At 31.3% G+C, this 20,752-nt stretch overlaps 5 protein-coding genes across 7 annotated transcripts; 2 read left to right on the top strand and 3 right to left on the bottom strand.

Moving 5' to 3' along the window:
- Window positions 1–93: 93 nt before the first annotated feature.
- Window positions 94–2,394, bottom strand: LOC110997227 (nascent polypeptide-associated complex subunit alpha). Of its 2 annotated transcripts, none has more exons than XM_022265278.2 (6): window positions 2,290–2,394; window positions 1,791–1,927; window positions 1,460–1,581; window positions 1,100–1,318; window positions 602–763; window positions 94–301 (listed from the first exon to the last, which is right to left on the bottom strand). In XM_022265278.2, exons 2-6 carry the CDS (start codon window positions 1,906–1,908, stop codon window positions 287–289), a joined length of 636 nt encoding a protein of 211 aa, XP_022120970.1. In that variant the 5' UTR covers window positions 1,909–1,927; window positions 2,290–2,394; the 3' UTR covers window positions 94–286. The 2 variants fall into 2 exon arrangements, with proteins under 2 accessions (XP_022120970.1, XP_022120971.1); XM_022265279.2 differs by having other exon boundaries at window positions 2,235–2,338.
- A 57-nt stretch (window positions 2,395–2,451) lies between these two features.
- On the top strand, window positions 2,452–6,301 carry LOC110997225 (T-complex protein 1 subunit epsilon). The gene is made up of 8 exons (XM_022265276.2): window positions 2,452–2,676; window positions 3,194–3,428; window positions 3,614–3,846; window positions 3,987–4,500; window positions 4,624–4,778; window positions 5,021–5,175; window positions 5,499–5,590; window positions 5,713–6,301. The coding sequence occupies exons 1-8, from the start codon at window positions 2,569–2,571 to the stop codon at window positions 5,847–5,849; spliced, it is 1,629 nt and encodes a 542-aa protein (XP_022120968.1). The 5' UTR covers window positions 2,452–2,568; the 3' UTR covers window positions 5,850–6,301.
- A 173-nt stretch (window positions 6,302–6,474) lies between these two features.
- On the bottom strand, window positions 6,475–8,824 carry LOC110997226 (actin-related protein 6). The gene is made up of 2 exons (XM_022265277.2): window positions 7,938–8,824; window positions 6,475–7,758 (listed from the first exon to the last, which is right to left on the bottom strand). Exons 1-2 carry the CDS (start codon window positions 8,620–8,622, stop codon window positions 7,259–7,261), a joined length of 1,185 nt encoding a protein of 394 aa, XP_022120969.2. The 5' UTR covers window positions 8,623–8,824; the 3' UTR covers window positions 6,475–7,258.
- Window positions 8,825–9,777: 953 nt separating this feature from the next.
- Window positions 9,778–14,175, bottom strand: LOC110997219 (cytochrome c oxidase subunit 7C, mitochondrial). 2 transcript variants are annotated; one of them, XM_022265269.2, is made up of 2 exons: window positions 13,488–13,699; window positions 9,778–9,894 (listed from the first exon to the last, which is right to left on the bottom strand). In XM_022265269.2, exons 1-2 carry the CDS (start codon window positions 13,578–13,580, stop codon window positions 9,778–9,780), a joined length of 210 nt encoding a protein of 69 aa, XP_022120961.1. In that variant the 5' UTR covers window positions 13,581–13,699. The 2 variants fall into 2 exon arrangements, 1 of the variants encoding a protein (XP_022120961.1); XR_002600324.2 differs by lacking the exon at window positions 9,778–9,894 and adding an exon at window positions 12,922–13,050 and having other exon boundaries at window positions 13,488–14,175.
- Window positions 14,176–15,661: 1,486 nt separating this feature from the next.
- On the top strand, window positions 15,662–20,546 carry LOC110997215 (protein CDV3 homolog). Its single transcript, XM_022265266.2, has 5 exons — window positions 15,662–16,000; window positions 16,644–16,808; window positions 17,802–17,933; window positions 19,149–19,323; window positions 19,718–20,546. Exons 1-4 carry the CDS (start codon window positions 15,824–15,826, stop codon window positions 19,317–19,319), a joined length of 645 nt encoding a protein of 214 aa, XP_022120958.1. The 5' UTR covers window positions 15,662–15,823; the 3' UTR covers window positions 19,320–19,323; window positions 19,718–20,546.
- Window positions 20,547–20,752: the final 206 nt, after the last annotated feature.

Raw genomic sequence — 20,752 nt, forward strand, 5'->3', positions numbered from 1 at the left:
GAAAAAATTTTAGTTATTTGAAAAATAATGGTTAATGGAAAAATTAAGTTATTAATAATACACTTTTATCTCAATAAATAAAACAAGTAAATAATATTATAATACATATAATATTTATTTTGAATGCTATTTACATTCCCATGACCTATCCAAAACATGTTTGGATATTAACTGTTTATAATATATTGTTGGATGTGGTTTTAGAATTAAGACACTTTTAATTTCACTTTAATCATTGTAAGACTTAAAACTAGGAACATAAAGTAACCTTGTGACTATCCTTCTCTTACATTGTCAGTTCCTGTGGACAAAATTTAGGACAATATAAGTTAAAATTTTCAGACAATTGGTTTTTGATTAACATATTATGCCAAAATTCTTTAGTTATAATATTGTTATTCAAATTATTATTAGTGATACTCTTTTATAATTAAAAAATAACTTCTTTAAATAGACAAAATAAATAATTCCATTTATTTTTAATAGGACAAGGGGAAAACGGGCAGGAGCCTCATCTGATATTAAGTGATACCGCTGCCCATGGACACTCTCAATACTATTTATGACTATCAGAGTACAGAAATAGGTAGTTTTAACTTACCATAATAGCATTGACAATATCTGATTGATTGTTCCGAAGTGCCCGAACTGCTTTAGCTCGAGACACATTGGCTTGGGACATGACTATTTCTACATCCTTCTCATCGACACCAGTTTCATCTACTCCCTCTTCATCTTCTTCTTCAGCTATTGGTGCTACCGTCTGTAACAAACCAGTATATAAAACCTCACTGACATATGGATACATTTTTAAATGGACGAAATTTGAGTTGAAAAAAATTGTGGAAAATAAGTCCACCTACCATGGATACATTTTATGAATAAGTTATCTTTGTAACAAAAGAATCAAGATACCACCATAAGTCTGAATTATGTATCACTTATCAGTTCAGGATTAAAAAATAGTTCTATTTTATAGTTGAAATATCTAGTCACGTCTTGAGATGTGGCTGAGAGATGATATCTATATAAAAAGTAGTACATAGCAAACTAATACATAAAAAGGTAACAAAAGTGTTTCCTTAAATAATTTACTAACCGTTCCAGCAGTAGCAGTATCATTTCCAGCTGTTGTAGTTTCAGGTGCTTTGAAACGTTCAGCAGCAGCCATAGTTGCCTGTTGTGAGAGATCTTCAATCTTAGCTTCTCCAAATACTATGTATGTGTCAGAGTGAGGGTTCTTGTATACATCTGGTGAGTTGATAACAAAAAGAATGTTCTTAGACTTCCTTATTGTTACTCTGTTTACTCCTTGTACCTAAAACGGCATTATCAATATAATAATGTATTTGTTACCACATATATGATTTAGCATAGTTAGAGTAACATGCTCAAATATATTTCTCCTGTTATAAAAATATTTTTATGTGATTGTTTAATTTTAAAAGCAATTGCTTACAGGCTTAAGTCCCAACTTGCTCATGATCTTTCGAGCTTTCTTTTCCCCACGAGTTTGCTTTGCTTTAGAGACAATATCAATGCCTGCAATGGGGTTAGTGATACCTCCAGCTCCTGGTGCACCTGAAAAGTAACTAAAATATTACCATACCATAAACCATTTACTATTAAGATACCATATTTTATACAAACATTAAAATATGTGATTTCCAAAAAATTATACCTAGGTTGTTTTAACCCTAAGATTTAATATTTTAATAACATGTACTAGTTACACCGGTAAGCTTATCGTTACGGTTAGTTTAATGTTTAATATGTAACAATCATGCTACCTGCATCTTCCAATTCTGGGATGGAATCATCAGAATCACTGTCTGAAGAGGCTGTCTCTTCCTTCCTCTTCTCAGTCATGGAAGCTGTAGCTTTGTCTAATTCTGTGAGTTCAGGCATTTTATACTGCTATTGGTTCCTGAAATTAGTTTTTATACTGATAATAATAAGTTCTTAGTAACTTGATATCTTTGCCTGTGATAGAAAGTTGCATGCATTTCTTAGGCACATACGATTAAGATGTATTAAGTCTTGATTGCCTGCCATGTACCAAAACAGTGTAAATACAAAATTCAGCAAGAATAGCTTTGTGTTTAAAATTCTATAAATTACAGAAGTCGGCGAAACGCCGCTTCAAATGCGGACGGCAAATAACAATACCAAAATAATCGATGTTAAAAATAAATCACTAAAACAGTCACAAAATAATTAAAGATCACAATTACGTTGTTTATCCTTTAAATTTTAACACAATAAATTAGATTTTAACGGATTATTCACCTTGTACAAAAGTAATACTCGCAAAAAGAATTACTTGAGAATAATTTTAGATGTCAAAATCACTCCCTGCTTGGAAGTTTTGATAGTTGACATCTGTCATGTTAATTAAAACTTTCATTGCGTTAAACTTTTATTTTTCCTCTGTGGTCTGCAACAAATTGTAAATAATAAACACTAATGACTAATGTCAAAAGTGTCTTTGAGTCTTGCTTGCTTACTGAAAATATTCAAGAAAAGAAATCAGTTTGAATCCTAATTGTGTGTTAAGATAATTTTAAAATGTCCATGTTCCCGGGAACTGTGGCCTTCGACGAATATGGTCGTCCTTTTATTATTTTAAGGGACCAAGAAAGCCAAAAACGGATGACCGGTATTGATGCCTTGAAGGTACATTTCTTATATTACGAATTGTGTTATTTTAGTCACAAAACTACATAATATTGCATTCTTACGATCACAGCATAATTCAATTAAATTGTTCTAAGATTCCGTAACATTTTATACACTTTTAGTATTATTGTAACCTTAAAAGTATTTGGGATATTTATCAGGAATATTAGGAAATTTTTTGTCTGATAAACTTACGAACAAGTCATTTTTATGTGGTTTATCAATATATGTTCGTTGTTTTACAAAAAAAAATTATATTTGACATATAAAAATCATTAAAAGTACACAGGTGGTGTTCGGTTTAGTTTAGTTCTGAGTCACATGATACATACAAAAGAAACCGGGCTCGTTTTTGTTTAAAAACTTACAAAAAAAACAGTCAAGTTTCATCTTACAATTGCTGGCTTATTTTATATGTTTACGTATTTATCACTTTTATGCATTTAAAGAAAAATTTGTTTATTAGTAATTTACATTAAATTTCTTAAAGTTTAAAGTGAAAAATGTCTTTTAGTCCCATATTCAAGCAGCACGTCAAATCTCGGGAATCCTCCGAACATCTTTGGGGCCCCGTGGTCTTGATAAAATGATGGTATCTTCTGATGGTGACGTGACAGTCACTAATGATGGAGCTACTATTCTAAAGATGATGGATGTTGAACACCAGATTGGAAAATTGATGGTACAACTAGCTCAGAGTCAGGATGATGAGATTGGTGATGGTACCACTGGTGTTGTTGTCTTAGCAGGTATTCTTTTATATCAGTAATTTTTACCATAATTGAGTCAGCTATATTAATATGACTTCCTGCTTAAAACTTAATTTTAGTTAAGCCCTATTATAATTGTTTTAAGCTGCTTTTTTCTTTCAAAAGTGTTAGAATATTTATATAATAATACAAAACTATTAGTTTTTAACCATAATCTTTTTTAGGGGCTCTTTTGGAACAGGCATCCAACTTGTTAGATAAGGGTATTCACCCTATAAGAATTGCTGATGGTTTTGAGTTGGCTGCAGCAACTGCTTTGGCACACCTAGACAGCATCAGTGAAGCCTTCCCAGTTAGCAAGAACACAAGGGAACATCTTATTAAAGTTGCTATGACAACCCTTGGTAGTAAAGTTGTTGTTAAATGTCACCGTTTGATGGCGGAGATTGCAGTTGATGTAAGTTATGGCATGAATAAATATATCTATTATTGTTATCTCAGATAAATTTTTGCCGGAGTACTTTGTTTTTGAAGAATGAAGAAAGTAGCTACTATGTGTTAAGTTTTTTTTTTAAATAATTAAATTCCTTATTTTAGGCTGTTCTGTCAGTAGCAGACTTAGAAAAGCGTGATGTCAATTTCGAACTGATCAAAGTTGAAGGGAAGGTTGGAGGAAAAATGGAAGATTCCATGCTTGTCCGTGGTGTTGTCATAGACAAGACTATGAGCCACCCACAGATGCCTAAAGTTCTTAAAGATGTAAAACTGGCAATCCTAACCTGTGCGTTTGAGCCTCCCAAGCCAAAGACCAAGCATAAGCTCCAAGTTGGCACAGTTGAAGAATACAGAGACTTAAGGCAGTATGAACATGAAAAATTTATTGAAATGGTCCGCAAAGTTAAGGAAACTGGTGCTACGCTAGCCATCTGTCAATGGGGCTTTGATGATGAAGCAAATCACCTTCTTCTGGCTGAACAGTTGCCAGCAGTAAGATGGGTTGGTGGACCAGAGATGGAGTTAATAGCTATTGCTACAGGTGGTCGCATTGTGCCTAGATTTGAGGAGTTATCTCCAGAGAAACTTGGACACTGTGGACTTGTCAGAGAATTGAGTATGTATTGGTCAAATTTAATTCATTACTTATATGTAAAAACCACTTAAACATAAGAACATTTTTATTGATAAGTCTTTTAATCAACCTTTTAAATTGAGATTTTATAAAAATCAATTACAGCTTTTGGCACATCAAAAGATGAGATGTTGGTGATTGAAGAGTGCTCAAACTCTCGTGCTGTAACAGTTTTGGTTCGTGGAGGTAACCGAATGATTGTTGAGGAGGCAAAACGCAGTGTGCATGATGCATTGTGCATTGTTAGAAGTTTGGTTCAGGTAATTTATATAGAAAAAGTCATAATCTATTCAAAATATCATCTTTATCCTGTGGTCAGTGTTTCGTGTGAAAACTTTTATAACATTATTATGTTGTAAAAGTACAGTTGGTACATTGTGTAATGTTTAGAGGTGTTGTTTTGTAACAGACTTAAAAGTTCTTGTAGGAGGAAACTTGTATTGCAATGTATACCCTATTTTTTATCTAGTTCGTAATAAAAAAATATATTATCTCTAAATAGGACTCTCGTGTAGTATATGGTGGAGGTGCAGCTGAAGTGGCCTGTTCCTTGGCCGTAGCACGTGAAGCTGATAAATTATCTTCACTTGATCAGTATTCCTACAGGGCTTTTGCTGATGCCTTGGAAGCTATTCCTATGGCATTAGCTGAGAACAGGTAACCAGTTTGCTACTTTGCCTTTGTTGCTTTTAAACACTTTACTATGTAACTTTTTAAATTAAATACAAGCTTAGTACAATAGAGAAGTAGAGGTTTTGTAACATGTGTTGCTCTTAATATTTTTTTTGTATAGATGCCAATGATGATAAAATTTCATTATTTAATCATGATATATAATGATTATTGTCCTTGGCTGTGTCTGAGGCATCTTTAAAAGTACTTCGATAAATGTTTTATTTATATTAGTTTGGCACTGCCATAGTCTTGAAATTAAAATAAAGTTTAATCTGTAATTTCAAGAGGAATTCTCCATTTTTCAGTGGTTTGTCTCCAATTGATGCTCTATCAGATGTGAAGGCTCGTCAGGCAGCTGAGAACAATCCTAATCTTGGAATTGACTGCATGAACAGTGGTAAGTTTATGTTAATATATATTATCAAGTGTATTAGCGAATTATAAAATAATATTATATATATATTTAACAAACCTAAGATTTTTTAGAACTTCATACTGATGCAGTTAATTTTTTTACAGATTCAAATGACATGAAAGCACTCAATGTGATTGAATCCCTGCACTCTAAGAAGCAACAGATTGCACTCGCAACTCAACTTGTCAAAATGATACTCAAAATTGATGATGTTCGCTCCCCAGCTGACAATATGCAATAAAATTTATTTAACTAGCCCCCTTAGTCCAAGTATTTTTAAGATGGCTAAAAATATATCTTAGGGAGGGGGGATCTTTAGTATTGTTTTTGTTTGCTTTAATAAATAATACATCTGCAAAAATAAAGCACATATGGAACCTAAAAAAACTGTTTTCGAATAAAATATTAATAATAGCAATTGCTTTATACTGCAACTATAATGTGCATGTAGGCGAAAAGGTTAATAAACAATTTATTTTTAAAACTGAAGTTAAACGTAAAAAGTATTCTCAGCAATTGGTTACACTTTTAAACACATTTAACCAATAGTTGATTTGTTTCGCTTCATCTGTGAATAATTCACAAAGCACTTTATTTTAGCTGTTAATTTACTTTATGTCACATACTAGATGTATTTGCATTTTACATATTTTAATTATTAATTTAATTCTAATAAAACTTATTTTGAAACTAGTGGTGGTTTTAAACATTTAACACAACTTATTTTACGGAGATCTGAGTGAATATTTCTAAAAATTATTAACAATATCAGCTCAATAACACTTATCAATTCTTTCTGTAATTGTGTTAAAACATGTCAGTGTTTTACTTTAAATATTGTGATTTGACCTATAAGTAGACTGATGTACAAATAGATATCTGATCATACAAACCAGGAAATAGCTTTATTTCATTGATAACAGCATAAAAATATACAATAGCATAGTAGGAAATGAATCTTTATTAAGTACACATGAAATGCATTTATCGTTAATAGGAATATTGTTTTGTATTTTTGTACTTAAACAATTTTGCTTAGATTAATATGTAATGGAAGTCTTTAAGATAATAAAATTAATAAACTATTTTGAGTATTTTTTACCAAGTACAATCAGGTATTTCTGTATATAAGGATTTATTTCTAATGAATAATGAATATACATAACTCTACTGCATATTTATATATTCTCTTATCTTTTTACAATATACTAAAAATGTGGAAATTTACATGAAAGATGGACAACATATTTTTAAGTAAGGGATTTCATGCTGAATTATGTAAAAACCTTTACAATAAACTAAGTATTAAAAGCTTCTAACATATATTGTGGTAGAATAAAACAGGTAAATTTCAACTAAGAGCATGCTGAGATTCATCTCCTTTCCACCATGGAAATCTTACCATGACTAAGGGTTATAGATGTATTTCACATATCCTATACTAATTCCAAATAGTGGTATTAATTTCCTTTAATAACATGAAATCTATATCATGGATTGCCCATAACATAATGCTTTTGTTACTTCAAAAATCTGCATGATATTTTTAATTATTGAATTTACATAAATTTTATATAATACTTTATTATAAATCATACATTTACCGAGCGATATCCTTTACTCTGAAGAATTTCTCGCTCGTTTTCTCCGCTATATATCAAACCTTTCAAATGCCAAATTCCTCCCTTCCTCTTCATATTCTTCTTTTGTTAAACAAAATGAGTAAAACTCAGGATCTTTAAACAAATGCTTTCCACCTTCCCAGGCATAGGTAATTGGGTTTTCCGCAATACTAACATTTACATCAAAGTGGTCTAATGCTAAAGCACGAACTTCATTAAAAACTCTATCACGAAAACCAGGAAACAAAGTATTACCACCATACAATATTATATTCTCCAACAGACTTTCCTTATTACCTTCCGGACAGGAATCAATACTATTAATAATTGCCTCTGGTATACCCATTTGAGGAATTCCAACATCTGATGGATGAAACAATAATTCTGGTATGCTAAATCTTTCATTGTTCATCCGTAATGTTTGTTGTTCTAAATCTTCATTTGGTCTAACAATATCTCGAAGATATCCTCTCCTTAATGTGGTGTAATCTGGTAAAACATAGTCCTTAACTATTGTGTTTTTAGAACCTGCAGAACACAAAAAGGTTTATAATAATAAAAATTTATAAGTAAGCTAACAATTTTTAAATTTAGTATTGTATTTTGTAATTAGAGAGTGTAGCACAGTGCAAATGTTGAATTTCCAAATAATTAACCATTCACTTAAGAAATGAAATCCGGGTGAAACCATATTATTTAAGGTTTACCTGTTCTTCTAGTTATTTGCATATCTCCCATAAAATCATGTGATACAAAACAGGAGTCTTCCTTTGCCTGATTAATAACATAACTCTCCTCCATAACATTTAGCTGACGATAACTTAATATCTCCTTTAAATGGTTAGTTAAGACTTTTCCTCCAACATCTATGCGCCTAATACCTTCCTTATACTTTTTTCCATTTATATATGGCACTATATAAGTAAAGCTGTAACCAGAATCAACAACTATGGTACCTTCATTTTTATGAAGTTTTCTATAATGATATTCAGCCAAATCTGTTGCATTAATACGTAATAATGACTGACATTCGTACTCCTCAAAGAAAATTTCCGTCATTGCTTCTTGGATTGAATGAAAGTTAAACAAAGGCTCAGTCAAAATCAATGGAGTTTCACTAAAGTTAACTGGACAACATTCTTTACTAAATATATAGTCCCATATTGTTTTTTGCGTGTCCCAATTGATAAGAAATCCTTTTTGGAATGGTAATATATAAAATAAGCCCGAAGCATCACGACATTCATCAAGCTGTGAGCCTATGAATGGTCGACGGCGTTCTGATTTAGCTTTCATAATACAATTGGGTACGATCTTCGGCTCCATTGTAGATAAACCTACTTTAGCTGTATAAGCTCCATTATCAAGAATATAACATGAAGTTTCACCCATGTTTGTTGAAGGTTACCGGCGAAAAAGTTGGAATGTAATTCTGGATAGAATTATACACAATTTTACCTGTTATTTTTTTTTTTGCCTACAATGTCCAATATTGATAATTGAACATTGCAAAACCGTTTATTGTTTATTTACTAAATACTAGAGGTAGTACAATCACCGACAAAAACAAATTTGGAATATGAGCGAAATGACAATCGACAACACACAGAAAAAAGACACAAGTTAATTTTCACCACAGAATATAATTACCCAATTTCAGACAGAGTAAAGTGCAAATAGTTTTACTTGAAACTGGCATAACTATTGCTATAAAATTAAATAAAATAGGAAAATATAGTATTTTTTAAAGTTTTATTTTTAAACATAACAACTACTAAAATATTCGATTTCTTCATATTAAATAATTTATATAATTCAAAGTATACCTTTAAAATCATATAAGAATAATTTAAATTCTAAATATGTACTTTATTTAGTTCCTCTAGACTTCTAGAGAAGAAATAACTCTTTTATAATATATATATATATGGTTGAAGGGATTTTTACCAACTTTATTGATAATTAAAATTAACAGTTTCTCTATTATAATTTATTACAACATAATACACTTTTCTAGCTTAACCTAAACTGATTAAAGAATAATTATTTGATTACCTGTAACAAAAGAAGAAATATAAACTTTATACTGTACAATATACAGATAAATAACTGGTTTTTTAGAGCACTTTTAATTCAAATTATAACTGTCATAGACTTAAACATGCATATCTAAAAATATATTAATCTTGGAAAAAATGGATATTCTTACAAATAACTTCATAATTATGGGTAACCCTCCTAATGTTGCTTGCAATGTTTAACTAACTAAGATTTCAATGACTCAATAATTTGTAGACATGGCTCTTCCTTACGAAGAAGATATTAGATATGATCTAAGACCCATTTTCTGTGCTAGTGCAATATTCATATTTATTTGATTTTATATATATATATTTATATATAAAATATGCCAAATTAGTTTTAAAATTAAAAACATATTATGATGTCCTGACAAAATAGAGTAGGACATTAACTGAAATGATGCAGTCAGACTAATTTAGTTTTTATGATTAATGGAACAAATCTTATTTAAACAGGTAATACTAATTACTTCTTAAGCAGTTGGTGGCGGGTGATGAGGAAGGGTGCTCCCAGACCGGATCCAATGAAAACAGTAAACAATAAAGTTAGCTTGTGCCTGTTTTGGATGTCAAATGGCAGATTCTGAAAGTTAACATACATACATTAAATTAACAAAAATATTTGTTATATAGAGAATTTATAATATGTGTACTTATTTTGTTATTTTTTACTGTAAAGTGAGAAGTCAATATAAACCAAGCCAAATGTGCATATGAACATATTGCTTCCAAACATAATATAGTGATGAATAGGTAAATTGAAATACTGTTAAAATTATAAACACAAGTAATTAAAAAAAATACTATATATTTTGTACATAGATTTTTTGGTTAAGCAGTTTTCTGACATCTACATTAGAAACATTTAAGGTTACAATATCAGCAGCAATATTAGTTGGTAAAAAATTATATTCACTTAAATTACATAATTGTACCTATTGATTAAGATGCGAAAAATATTAACATACTAATTGGAGTACAAAGTGTTACATGAATTACAGTTTAAATTATAACAAAAGAAGATTATGTAATATTTTGAATTAGGAACTTACCTCACCAGGGACACCACCATGAGAATGGTTTCGCACGAAGTTAGACATAACATTTCTGCCTAATCTAGTCGATAAACGAGATAATGGAGCCTGCATGATTACAAATTAGATTTGATTACTGCAAGATGGAAATTATAAAATTCGCAAAACGCTGTCGCAAAGGATATAATATGTAAAAATCGAACAGCGAACTGTCTCTATCTCTTTCTAGGATTATGCTGTATGCACGCTTTAACTACCATTGCGTTCAAGAAATTTGACAGATTCTTGATCGAAAAATGTGAACGCATCCTATACTTAGAATAAAACAACAAATGTGAGCTCTATAAATTTATTTAGCTATTCATATATAATTTTCTCTTACAAATTAATGGATGATTTTCAGTTACCAACTTTATTTTCTCTTGTTCATGCAAGAATTATATCTGAAAAGAAATTGAAGACTATGAATAAACAATGGTAGGTAATTATTTTCTGTATTCATAATTCACATTGCTCGTAAATCGACGAGATGAAGTGATAGCGTAAAGAAAAAATAGCAAAAGCACGATGTATATGTCTGCTATGCGAAAAAATCCACTGTCGATTTCCAGATTTATTGTCTTTATTAACGTCAGATTTATTAACGTTACTATAGTTTAAACATTTAAACTATAGTAACGTTTACTTCGGTATGTGTGAAGTCACAAGTAAAAAACTGTGATCGTATATACGTTATATTATTCAGTAATATTGTATATAAATAAACACATATACTATATAACATTATACATATACATATAACATTTACAGGCAGTATTTGTCACAACGTATCCCACGTCCTGTCAACTATATCGCCATATAAGATTAAATTATTTCTACATTGGCATATGCTATATGCAAAACCAATTCAATATATTTTAACCTTATGATTTCTTGTAAATGGAAATATTGTCATTCTACCGAAAACAATGGATCGTAAACTTCACGCGGTTATTTCAATCGCTTAAACGTGTCAAACCGGTATCCGGTACAATAGATACATGAACCATTCATATACTATTTTGAAAGTTTCGTATTGAAAACCTATAATTTTGTATTTGATGAATTTTGTTGTATTTAGTCCCAATTAAACATGTTTGTTTTTATTACCTTATTATATAATCAAGCCTTCAGGAAAAAGTATCAAAATTAACGTGATGAACTGAGTCAGTTGGGTATAGGTAATAGGTCAATAAAAAAAAATCACCATGATTTTCTAGTAGTCTAATCGAAAACTTGAAAGATAAATTAGGTAAAACAACAAAATGATTATTGCTGTGTTACGCTTAATCAAGAGAATATTATTGTAATATTGTTATTAATAAAGCAATCTATTAAATTCATATGTAATTGAATAACATACTTGAGAGTTATGCAAAATTTTGATATAGACATGCAGCTATGGAAGTATTTTCATATTGATTTTTGAAGGGTGAACGCACGACATCAACACTATAATCAAATAATAAAGAATGACTCAGATATCATCTTTATAGCATTCTGTCATAAAACCAGGCTCATTCGTGTTAAAGCTTTTGGTACACTAGCCCACCTGCCCGTGTTTGCTTATTTCATAAGAACATAGTTTCCGTTTTGCTAAGTCGAAATTTTAATTAAGGGCTATATAATTACGCCACCATCAATAACCCAGGTTAAATCACGGACTACCACAGTTAAAAATTAAATACTACAATAAAAATTTCACGGCGAATCTAATCTGGATTACGCATTAATGGAATAGGGTATACATATCCTATCCCTTTAATGCGAAAGATACATCTTTGCCTATCAAATTAGGTGTCGTAAACTATGTTTGTGTAAAGCACTATCTGAGCAATATTTGTGTTTTGAATATATAATTAGTATAATAATTTTCATTACAGAGGGTGCTAAAATGAATTTTACTTATATTAAAGAGAGAAATTTGGGTAATATTATTTTAACGAATTGTTTTAATTTACAAAATAGTTTGTAGTTAATTTTATTGACATCAATCATTTCATTTTTGTGCCTATGCCTAAATCACGTAGTAATCCTTAAACTGTTCAAAATTCAGTTAGCAATTTACAGTAAAAGTGCATTACACATAATACTAGTTTAATTTAATTAGTGTCCAGATAATATTGTTTATATCAATAAACTGTTATTCTTATAGTTGTGTTGGAACAACTAATTAAACCTTTATGACTTTACACGGCATCACCGCTATATATATTTACAGCGGTCAAGGAAAATAATAAGCAAATATTTTTCCTGTTGTTTGTTACGAATATCAGACATTTTACTACTGCAATTGAGTTTTTAAAATGCTATACAATATGTAAAAAGAGAGATGATTTTTGTCAATAGGAAGGCACCTAGTTTGTTAGTAAAAAACAACCAGGGACAAAACATACCTTTATGTAAACCATCGCACGGAGGAAATACTACAGAAATTACGAATGACATGCCTCATTGCTATCACATTTTTTATATTAATACGTTTTAGTGATAAAATGACTCCTCAACATGTCATAAGTAGAGCAAATAATTCTTACCTTACATCGCTTCTTTTATTTGTTCATTTGGTAAGCTGTGATGACAAATGGTGATGAAATACCAGTCAAGATGTACAGGAAAAAGTTTACTGTCAATCGTGTTCTGTTGTGAATGTTGAAGGGAAGGTTCTGAAAATTTATTATAACTGCTTCTTTATTCGGACTCAAATATTTGCATTGTTATTTGATTAATTGGTAAATATGTAAAAACAAGGCACGTATATAATGCCTGTGTAATTAGCAAACTTCGAGGAGTATAATGTGAGAGTATCAGAAATTCCCCGGCTGCTTAGTGAAAACGTGTAACATTCATACGATTAGTAGAAACTTCCAAACTTTGATTATAATATTCGTTTAAGTTTAAAGGATGTCAGGGTATTCTTATTTCTAGTAAAATAATATTATTTAATATTTATCTGATAGTTTAAACATATATACCTACTAACAGTTGACAAATTGTTGAACAATGTCAGGTCTAAAAGATTATTTTTAATATACCAGCGTGGTTTGATAATCTAATGTTACGTAACTATAAAGATAAAAATCAATCAAACTTAATAACATACCTCCCCTGGAACACCTCCATGGGATCCATTCCTGATGAAAGTTTTCATCACATTCCTTCCAAGGATGTTTGACTTGGTTACAACACCCAACATAGTTGCTTTGGTTATTTGATCTAAATGAATCCCTTAGCCAGGTAGATTAGATAAATATTGATAAATATCGATACGTCTGTCCCGAGGCGTAGCGATAAGCAAAATGTAACTCATACTGGACAGAGCTTACGTATTTCAGTTATAAAAGTCAGGATTATGTTCGAGGTCAAATCAAATAAGGCTTAAAAGGTCCTTATTAATTATAAGAAGTGGATCTAATAGAGTAAATATAATATTAAAAATTGATATGTTAAAAATATCATAATCAAATTGACGATGGGAAACACATTAAACTACTGTTTGGTATTAAGACTGTTAATTCGTACTGAATAAGTTTTAAGGAAAATAAATTTTTGTTATCAGTCAGTTATATAAATTACGGGTCACGTTGTTTGTCCGCTGTGGACTCGTAAACTACTTGTCCGATTTCAATTTTTCATTACACTGTACGTGTGTAATGTGTATGTCACTGATTTGAATGTTTTTTTGCATGCTTTTGGGTGGAGCCCTAGAGTACAAATCGGCACTCCTCTTAGAGCAACATTAAATTATTTGAATTTTGTATGCAAGAATTTATTGCGAGTCTAAAAATAGCTGGTCCAAGAGGATCACTTTGATGACAACCAACTTCTGAAGTGAGTTCGTAACTATGATAATTTTGATGGCTCTGAGTAATATACTATACTATATTTCTAGAATGTATTCGGAAACCTTTGGCAACGAGGTGACTAAAATTTTTCGTTATTAACTAAATGTAGGTTTGACGTCAACTTTCGACAAAACATTCGATTTTTCGTTTGTAAAAAGAGTGTGCAAAGCGTCTATAGCGGCTTCACAGCCTTTGTGCCAAACCTTTAGTGCCAAAGTCAAGTTGTGTTGGTTCAAAAATTCTCCTTGGGTAGAATGCCTAGCGAACCCCGAGGGCCCATCTTAAGGGCGTGTGATGGGCTGAGGTGGTTTTAGTGGGTAGGGTCTCGCTACCCCTCTGAATAGCAGAGGGTTTTGAGTGTAGATCCAGCCCCACAGTCCCCGCGTTAAGTTCGATTCTTGATGCGGGCCTGCAGAAGTGCATTTCCACCTCATAAAAAAAAAAGGTTCAAAAATTCTATTCAATTTAGTAATTCTATGTTGTACCGCAGTCATCGAAGTTCATCTATAAAAATGCTTCCCAATTGGCCTCACCTCACCATATTTTTTTGCTCAGAGGCACCAAGATTACCCCATATAAAATGGGGGTAATGCCTTTATCTACCTGCAAAGCATATTATTTGTTATATTTTTTTTAAGTACTTCTAAAAGACGAGCGTCTATTTATCAACACTGGATAATGTAAAATCATAGAGATGTTGGGGTGACAGCTCATCCGAGCTTGCAGCTGAACCTGGTTTGAATGAATATCTAGCGTTAAATATTTCTACTGTACACTGAATTTTAAGGCAGGAGACATCAGTGAGACAGTCTAAAAAAGGTGTGTCTGGAGTACTGGTACATTTGTTTGACTTAAGCGCTGTAAGAGCATCTGGGGTGTCAGAGGCCAGTAGGTACATCATTTAAGAAAAAAAATATGCCTATCGATCCCCATCGTAATAATTTTTTTGTTGTAAATGCCGGAATTAAATATGAGTTTATACTTCATTATATATATATATATATATGCTTAACAACATAATCACTTGATTATTATGGTGCATATCTGTTGACTGGATAAATGTGAATTAAAACACACATTTTTGTTAACATATTAATAATAATAAATTATATAAAAGAATATTACAATTAATATCTTTCTTGATTTCAATATCATAATAATTAAGATGCCAATTTATTAATCCCCCCCCACAAGCCCTAAAATAGAAAATTTTATTAACCTAAGGTATAATTGGCGTCTAGATTTGATACAGTTAAAAATATTTCGTACATAATTTAATATAAATATAATAAAAATAAGTACAATTATTTTAAAAGTAATTTTCACGAATTCTACCATTTATATTATTATAGTAGAAAAATCAGCCATGTTAAATATATTATAGCCTTTAGTCTATGCTTGATGCTTAACCCAACTGGCATTTGGCAACACTACTATATGCCATTTCATTAAAAAAGAAACAGTCGGCCACGCTTGCCACTAAATCATTCCGGGGGAGTATTCACGTATTTCCCCCTATTAATTATATTTTATTCCAATATTACTGTTTTTTTACGTTTTACAACAACATTAAAGTTATAACCAAAATTACACAATGGCTGATCTAGATGATTTCTTCGCAAAAAAAGATCGTAAAAAGTCTAAGTCGGTCAAAAAGTTTGCTACTGCGGATGAAATGGCGAAAAAATTGGAGGACACAAAACAGAAAACGGATGTAAGACCGAAGAAAGACAGGCCGGCGACAGAAGGCGAAGAGGCTGGATCAATTAGGGTTAGTTTAAAGTTTTTAAATTACGTGGTGATTATCGACATTTGAAATGCGCGAAGTGTCAAAAGCAGGTGTTCCTTGTTGGAAACCAAGTCTTTTCAGTTGTATCTACAATCACCCGATTATCACCATGATGATTGAGAATGTATTTCGCTTGATTTTGACCTAATTCCTACAGTAGCACATCAGTGACACTCCTTCGCCCCAAATTACAGGTTAAGAAACCCATCTCTCGGAAATGATTTTGTTTCAACATTGTATTTTGAAAAACGTATGAGTTCCTCAATTCTTTATGTACTAATAAAACTACAGTTTAAGTTTATGCAAAATCTGACCTACTTATGCCATTTGTCACTTAATGTCATTAAATACACAATACTGTTCATCATTGTTAATTTAGATAGAAATGTTGATGTAATGCGCTTTATGTTCTATTTTATTATTTCTTGTGCCCATCAACAAGTCTCAAAATTGGTTTAAATCCATGACAAACCTATTTAAACTAAACTTACTTGTTATCAACTGATATCACTTTTGCATTGTTTGTTCCTACTATAACAGAAATTGTTAATGCAATTTGTAAGAATTCGTTTATGAATCGTTATTTCTTTCTTATAAACTTTTTTTATAATAATATAATTTTTAGGAAGAAGAGGAGTGGAAAGAATATGAAGAACCAGTAAAGGATTATACAGGCCTCAAGCTACAGGTGCTGCAGAGAGGTACTAGAGCTCCAGAAAGTGGTCGGGATACAGCAGCTGAAGACTCTACCCCTGAAAACTCTAAAAACAAGGGCCCATGGAACAAGCCAGTGAGTACATATTAAATTGCCAGCATTACAATAATAATTTATTAGACGTTGGAATTAGATATTAGAAGAGCTAATATTTTTTGTTATACATTAATATTATAATTTATTTTTGGTTAGTTCTTGTTCATTCAACTTTCCACAGGAATATCTAATAGATGGAATTTCAAATTCAAAAAAAATAAAACCCTTTTGAATTTTATGGTGTTATATGCCACATAAAGACTTTTTTCAAACTGGGACTCTAAAAATAATAATTGATGTTTTATGCTCTATTATTATAAACATTTTTGACCTTAAATGAATTTATTGAAGGTTTAATGTCCTCATAAATCCTTGTCAAATTCATTTTAATATTCTAGTAAACACTAATTGTCTTTGATTTTGTTATCAGTTTCTTCAGTCAAATTTAACAAAAAAAAAACAACATCACATATTTAACTTATAAAACTATATTTTAGTGCTTTATGTGTTGTGGTATGTTAAATAAAAATAAAAATTTAATATGTCAGAATGGGTTAGTTTTTTACAAAAGTTAGTTTGTATTTAAATTTTAATAAACATTTTCTACTAATTGGTCATTCATTTTGTCATGTTGTTCATACATTTGATGATAATTGGTGTATAAATTAGGTTTATTGTTTTATAGGTATAATTATGAGTCTTAATGTGCCATTTGACCTTCAATAAATTTATACACAATTTTCTACAAAGAAAGTCTCAGCTTAATATAAAGTATGTAAACAAGTTTTCTTCTGTCTGCATGTCTGGTTATTAAATATATCAACTTCACATATTTCATATTCAGATTTCATCAGTATCCCTTTAGTGATGCAGACTGTTTCCTTGAGTATTTTTATAAGCATGTAGAGGTTTGTACATCAGCATTCTGCCTCATGCATGTCATTCAATGTACATGCAAGTGGTAATTAAAGAGATTCTTCAAATTCAAGATAAGTATAAGAAAGTGGCAATATGTATGTTTTTGTTTTATAGGTGGAAGCAGAACAAGTAGTGGTTAAACCTCCGCCACCACCTGTGGAAGAAAAAATCCGTGCGACTTCCACTTATGTCCCGCCACAGTCGAGACAACGCCCCTGTGATGGATCAGTTCGGCGTCCCCAGAATGTAAGTGTGTCAACAAAACTATACATTATTATCAAAAAAGCTTTATTTATTATTCAATACAATAATCATTTACTGTACATTTCTTGATATTAGTTCTGAAAATTTAGGTATATACTATATAGAACTCTGTATTGAACTAGTATTTGAATTTCTGTGTTTGTTGTACTCTTTTAGGGTAAAAGTCCATATTTTTCCGTTTATCTTTAACTTGAGCAACGGTGGTCTAGCTTTTCTCCACTAGTTCTATTACGTCATCTCGCCGTATTTTCCTTAGTCGCCATGTGAATCTCTTTCCAGTAGCTCCAGTCCATTGTCTTTTTAAAGTGTCAATATTTTATTCTGCACTCTAGATATTTGAACTACCAATTTCCATGTACAAATCCATCTGTAAGTTTTGTCTTGTTATGATTATCAATTTTTGTTTTGTTTATACTTCTCAATTTGCATGCTGGCCAGACAGTTTTTTCTTGTTGTTTTACTTGCTACAAAGCCACATTTGGTTTGGATATGTCAATGAAGGTAGATTAAAATCGTGTGTAATGTAGCTTCCTTTTACAATTACTTTGTAGGACTATTAATAAAATAAATAATAATTTATAAACAGATAATTAAGGAGTAGTTATTATATCCATATCTCATTTATAATTCTGTGTACTTTGTTGCTCTTCTTGTGGAAAGATACTTGTTTTCCCCAATTATACCTAGCTATTGACATATTCTATAGGTTTATTGTTTACTCCGATTTGATTACACTGGCTATTGGATTTAATTCTTGGTTTTGTAGTGTTCAGGTGTAAGCCCAACATTGTCTTTCATCATCTAGTGTTAGAAGCAATTTTTTTAGTTTTATAGCATGCACTGAAGACTGTTATATTGTCTGGGAATTTGAGATGACTCGGATGTTTGTGTATGGAATGGACTAATACTATGGATACAAATCATACCATACACAATTACTTAATTTGTGGTAGATATCTTCCATCTACATTTCAACAAGTCAAGATATAGTTTTCAGTATGGACGTACTCAAATGTATATAGAAAAATTAAAACCCAAAACTGTAGGTGTACATTTGATTCAATTGAATATAAACTATTTTCAATGGTATGGTAATCTCCAAAGCTTGTGTAGAAGAACATGTTGAGGACAGTGTTGGCTGTCTGACTTGTAGGTGATAAAGTTGATTTACTAATTGTTTTGACTATGGGCGAACAGAAAGCGTCTCTGGACATCCACAACGAGGACTACTTCCCTGTGCTGGGTGCGGGGGCGAAGCGCGGTGGGGGTTGGAGCACGGCGGGTGGTGCCCCCCCGCCCCGCGCGCAGCACGCCCTCAACCCTCTGGCACTCGGCAACCGATTCACGTCTTTGCCCGATGACAGTTAGCTAGGTAATTTATTTAAAGCATTGCCGTCATTTCGTTACTTTATTTTCTATGTGCACATTTTAACATTTGCTCGAACGGTGAAGGAAAACATCGTGAGAAAATCGACAATCACCTATCCTGATATCCTATTAGATTTAAAAATGATCATGAAACAGATTCAGTAATCTAGAGGCCAGGACCAAAATAGGTTGTAGCGTCACTGATTTATTTATTTATTATTTAAAATAAAATGTACAAGCGGGTAAAAACAAACGATCTCAGGGTTAAATTTTAACCAAATTTCCTAATGTTTGGATATTTCGTCAGTGCTGCTATTACTAGACAGATAAAAGACAAGATAAAATGTAATAGCTTATAGTTTAGATATAGATATAAAATTATTGATTTACAATTCCAGGTCGCAGGACGTTCGATGAACATAAATAATAAAGTGAAGTGTCATTATGGACTTTAAGCAAGCCAGGCATAGTTCCCATATAACTAAACAATATTGCAATCTACCGCGCACTTCCTCACATCTACTCTTAAATATATTATCTGTGACGGTTGCTATTATCTATGAATGCCTAGATGGTGTTCTTATCAAGTGAAAAATTCATATAATATCAATTAAAATGTGATTCCAGCTAAGTGTATAATTGAATGTCAGCTGTCAATCAGTACTCAGAGGCAGAATTTATTTCGCTTTGACATAAACAAAGTCGATCAAATATATTCGATCAATTAGAATGTGTAAACTGAAGATATAACGTTTTTAAGCTCAATCGTCTTTAGGTTTTATGTAAGCGCCGGTCATTTGTATTGAAATATAAATTTTGCGTGCTAGGCCCGGTCCAAATGGCCAGTATCCTTGTTCCATTCATAGACAATAAAGTTTTCAATAATCAGTGTTGCTAGCTAATATTAATAAAGGGCGACTGTCTAAAAAAATCGTAAAAACCGGAAAACGGAAGTGTGCCTTTATGTTTGTTACTTTTTTATGTTTATATTAAAAGTAATTAATACAGTGGCTGTTTCTGAATGTATTAGGTAATCAAAAAAATAGCAGACGTTTAGTGTTACAAGCGTGGATCGACTTCGCTAAAATTAATAAATAGTAATGCGCTAAATTAAATGAAAACCTGGTTAATGAAGTTGGTTACCTCTGTATGTTGACGATAAAAATGTTTATTAACTCTCGGCAAATCATTCAAACATGTACCATAGAAATAAATTATGTATTTAAAGTTTGTGTTTTATTCTTTCTACGACTCCTATCAACAAAGTGATTATATAATTATACCTGCAATGTCGGATTCAAAGGTCTAAAGAGTTTTTTTTAGTTGAGTTTTCCTATAAATGTTTTGTATTTCATCTGACACAAGTAGCACTGATTTTCAGTGGACCTATACTGGAGTGAAAGCTACACTGAACAAACTAATTGAACTGAAAC

This window comes from Pieris rapae, chromosome 15 (assembly GCF_905147795.1).
Source record: "Pieris rapae chromosome 15, ilPieRapa1.1, whole genome shotgun sequence".
Lineage (NCBI taxonomy): Eukaryota > Metazoa > Arthropoda > Insecta > Lepidoptera > Pieridae > Pieris > Pieris rapae.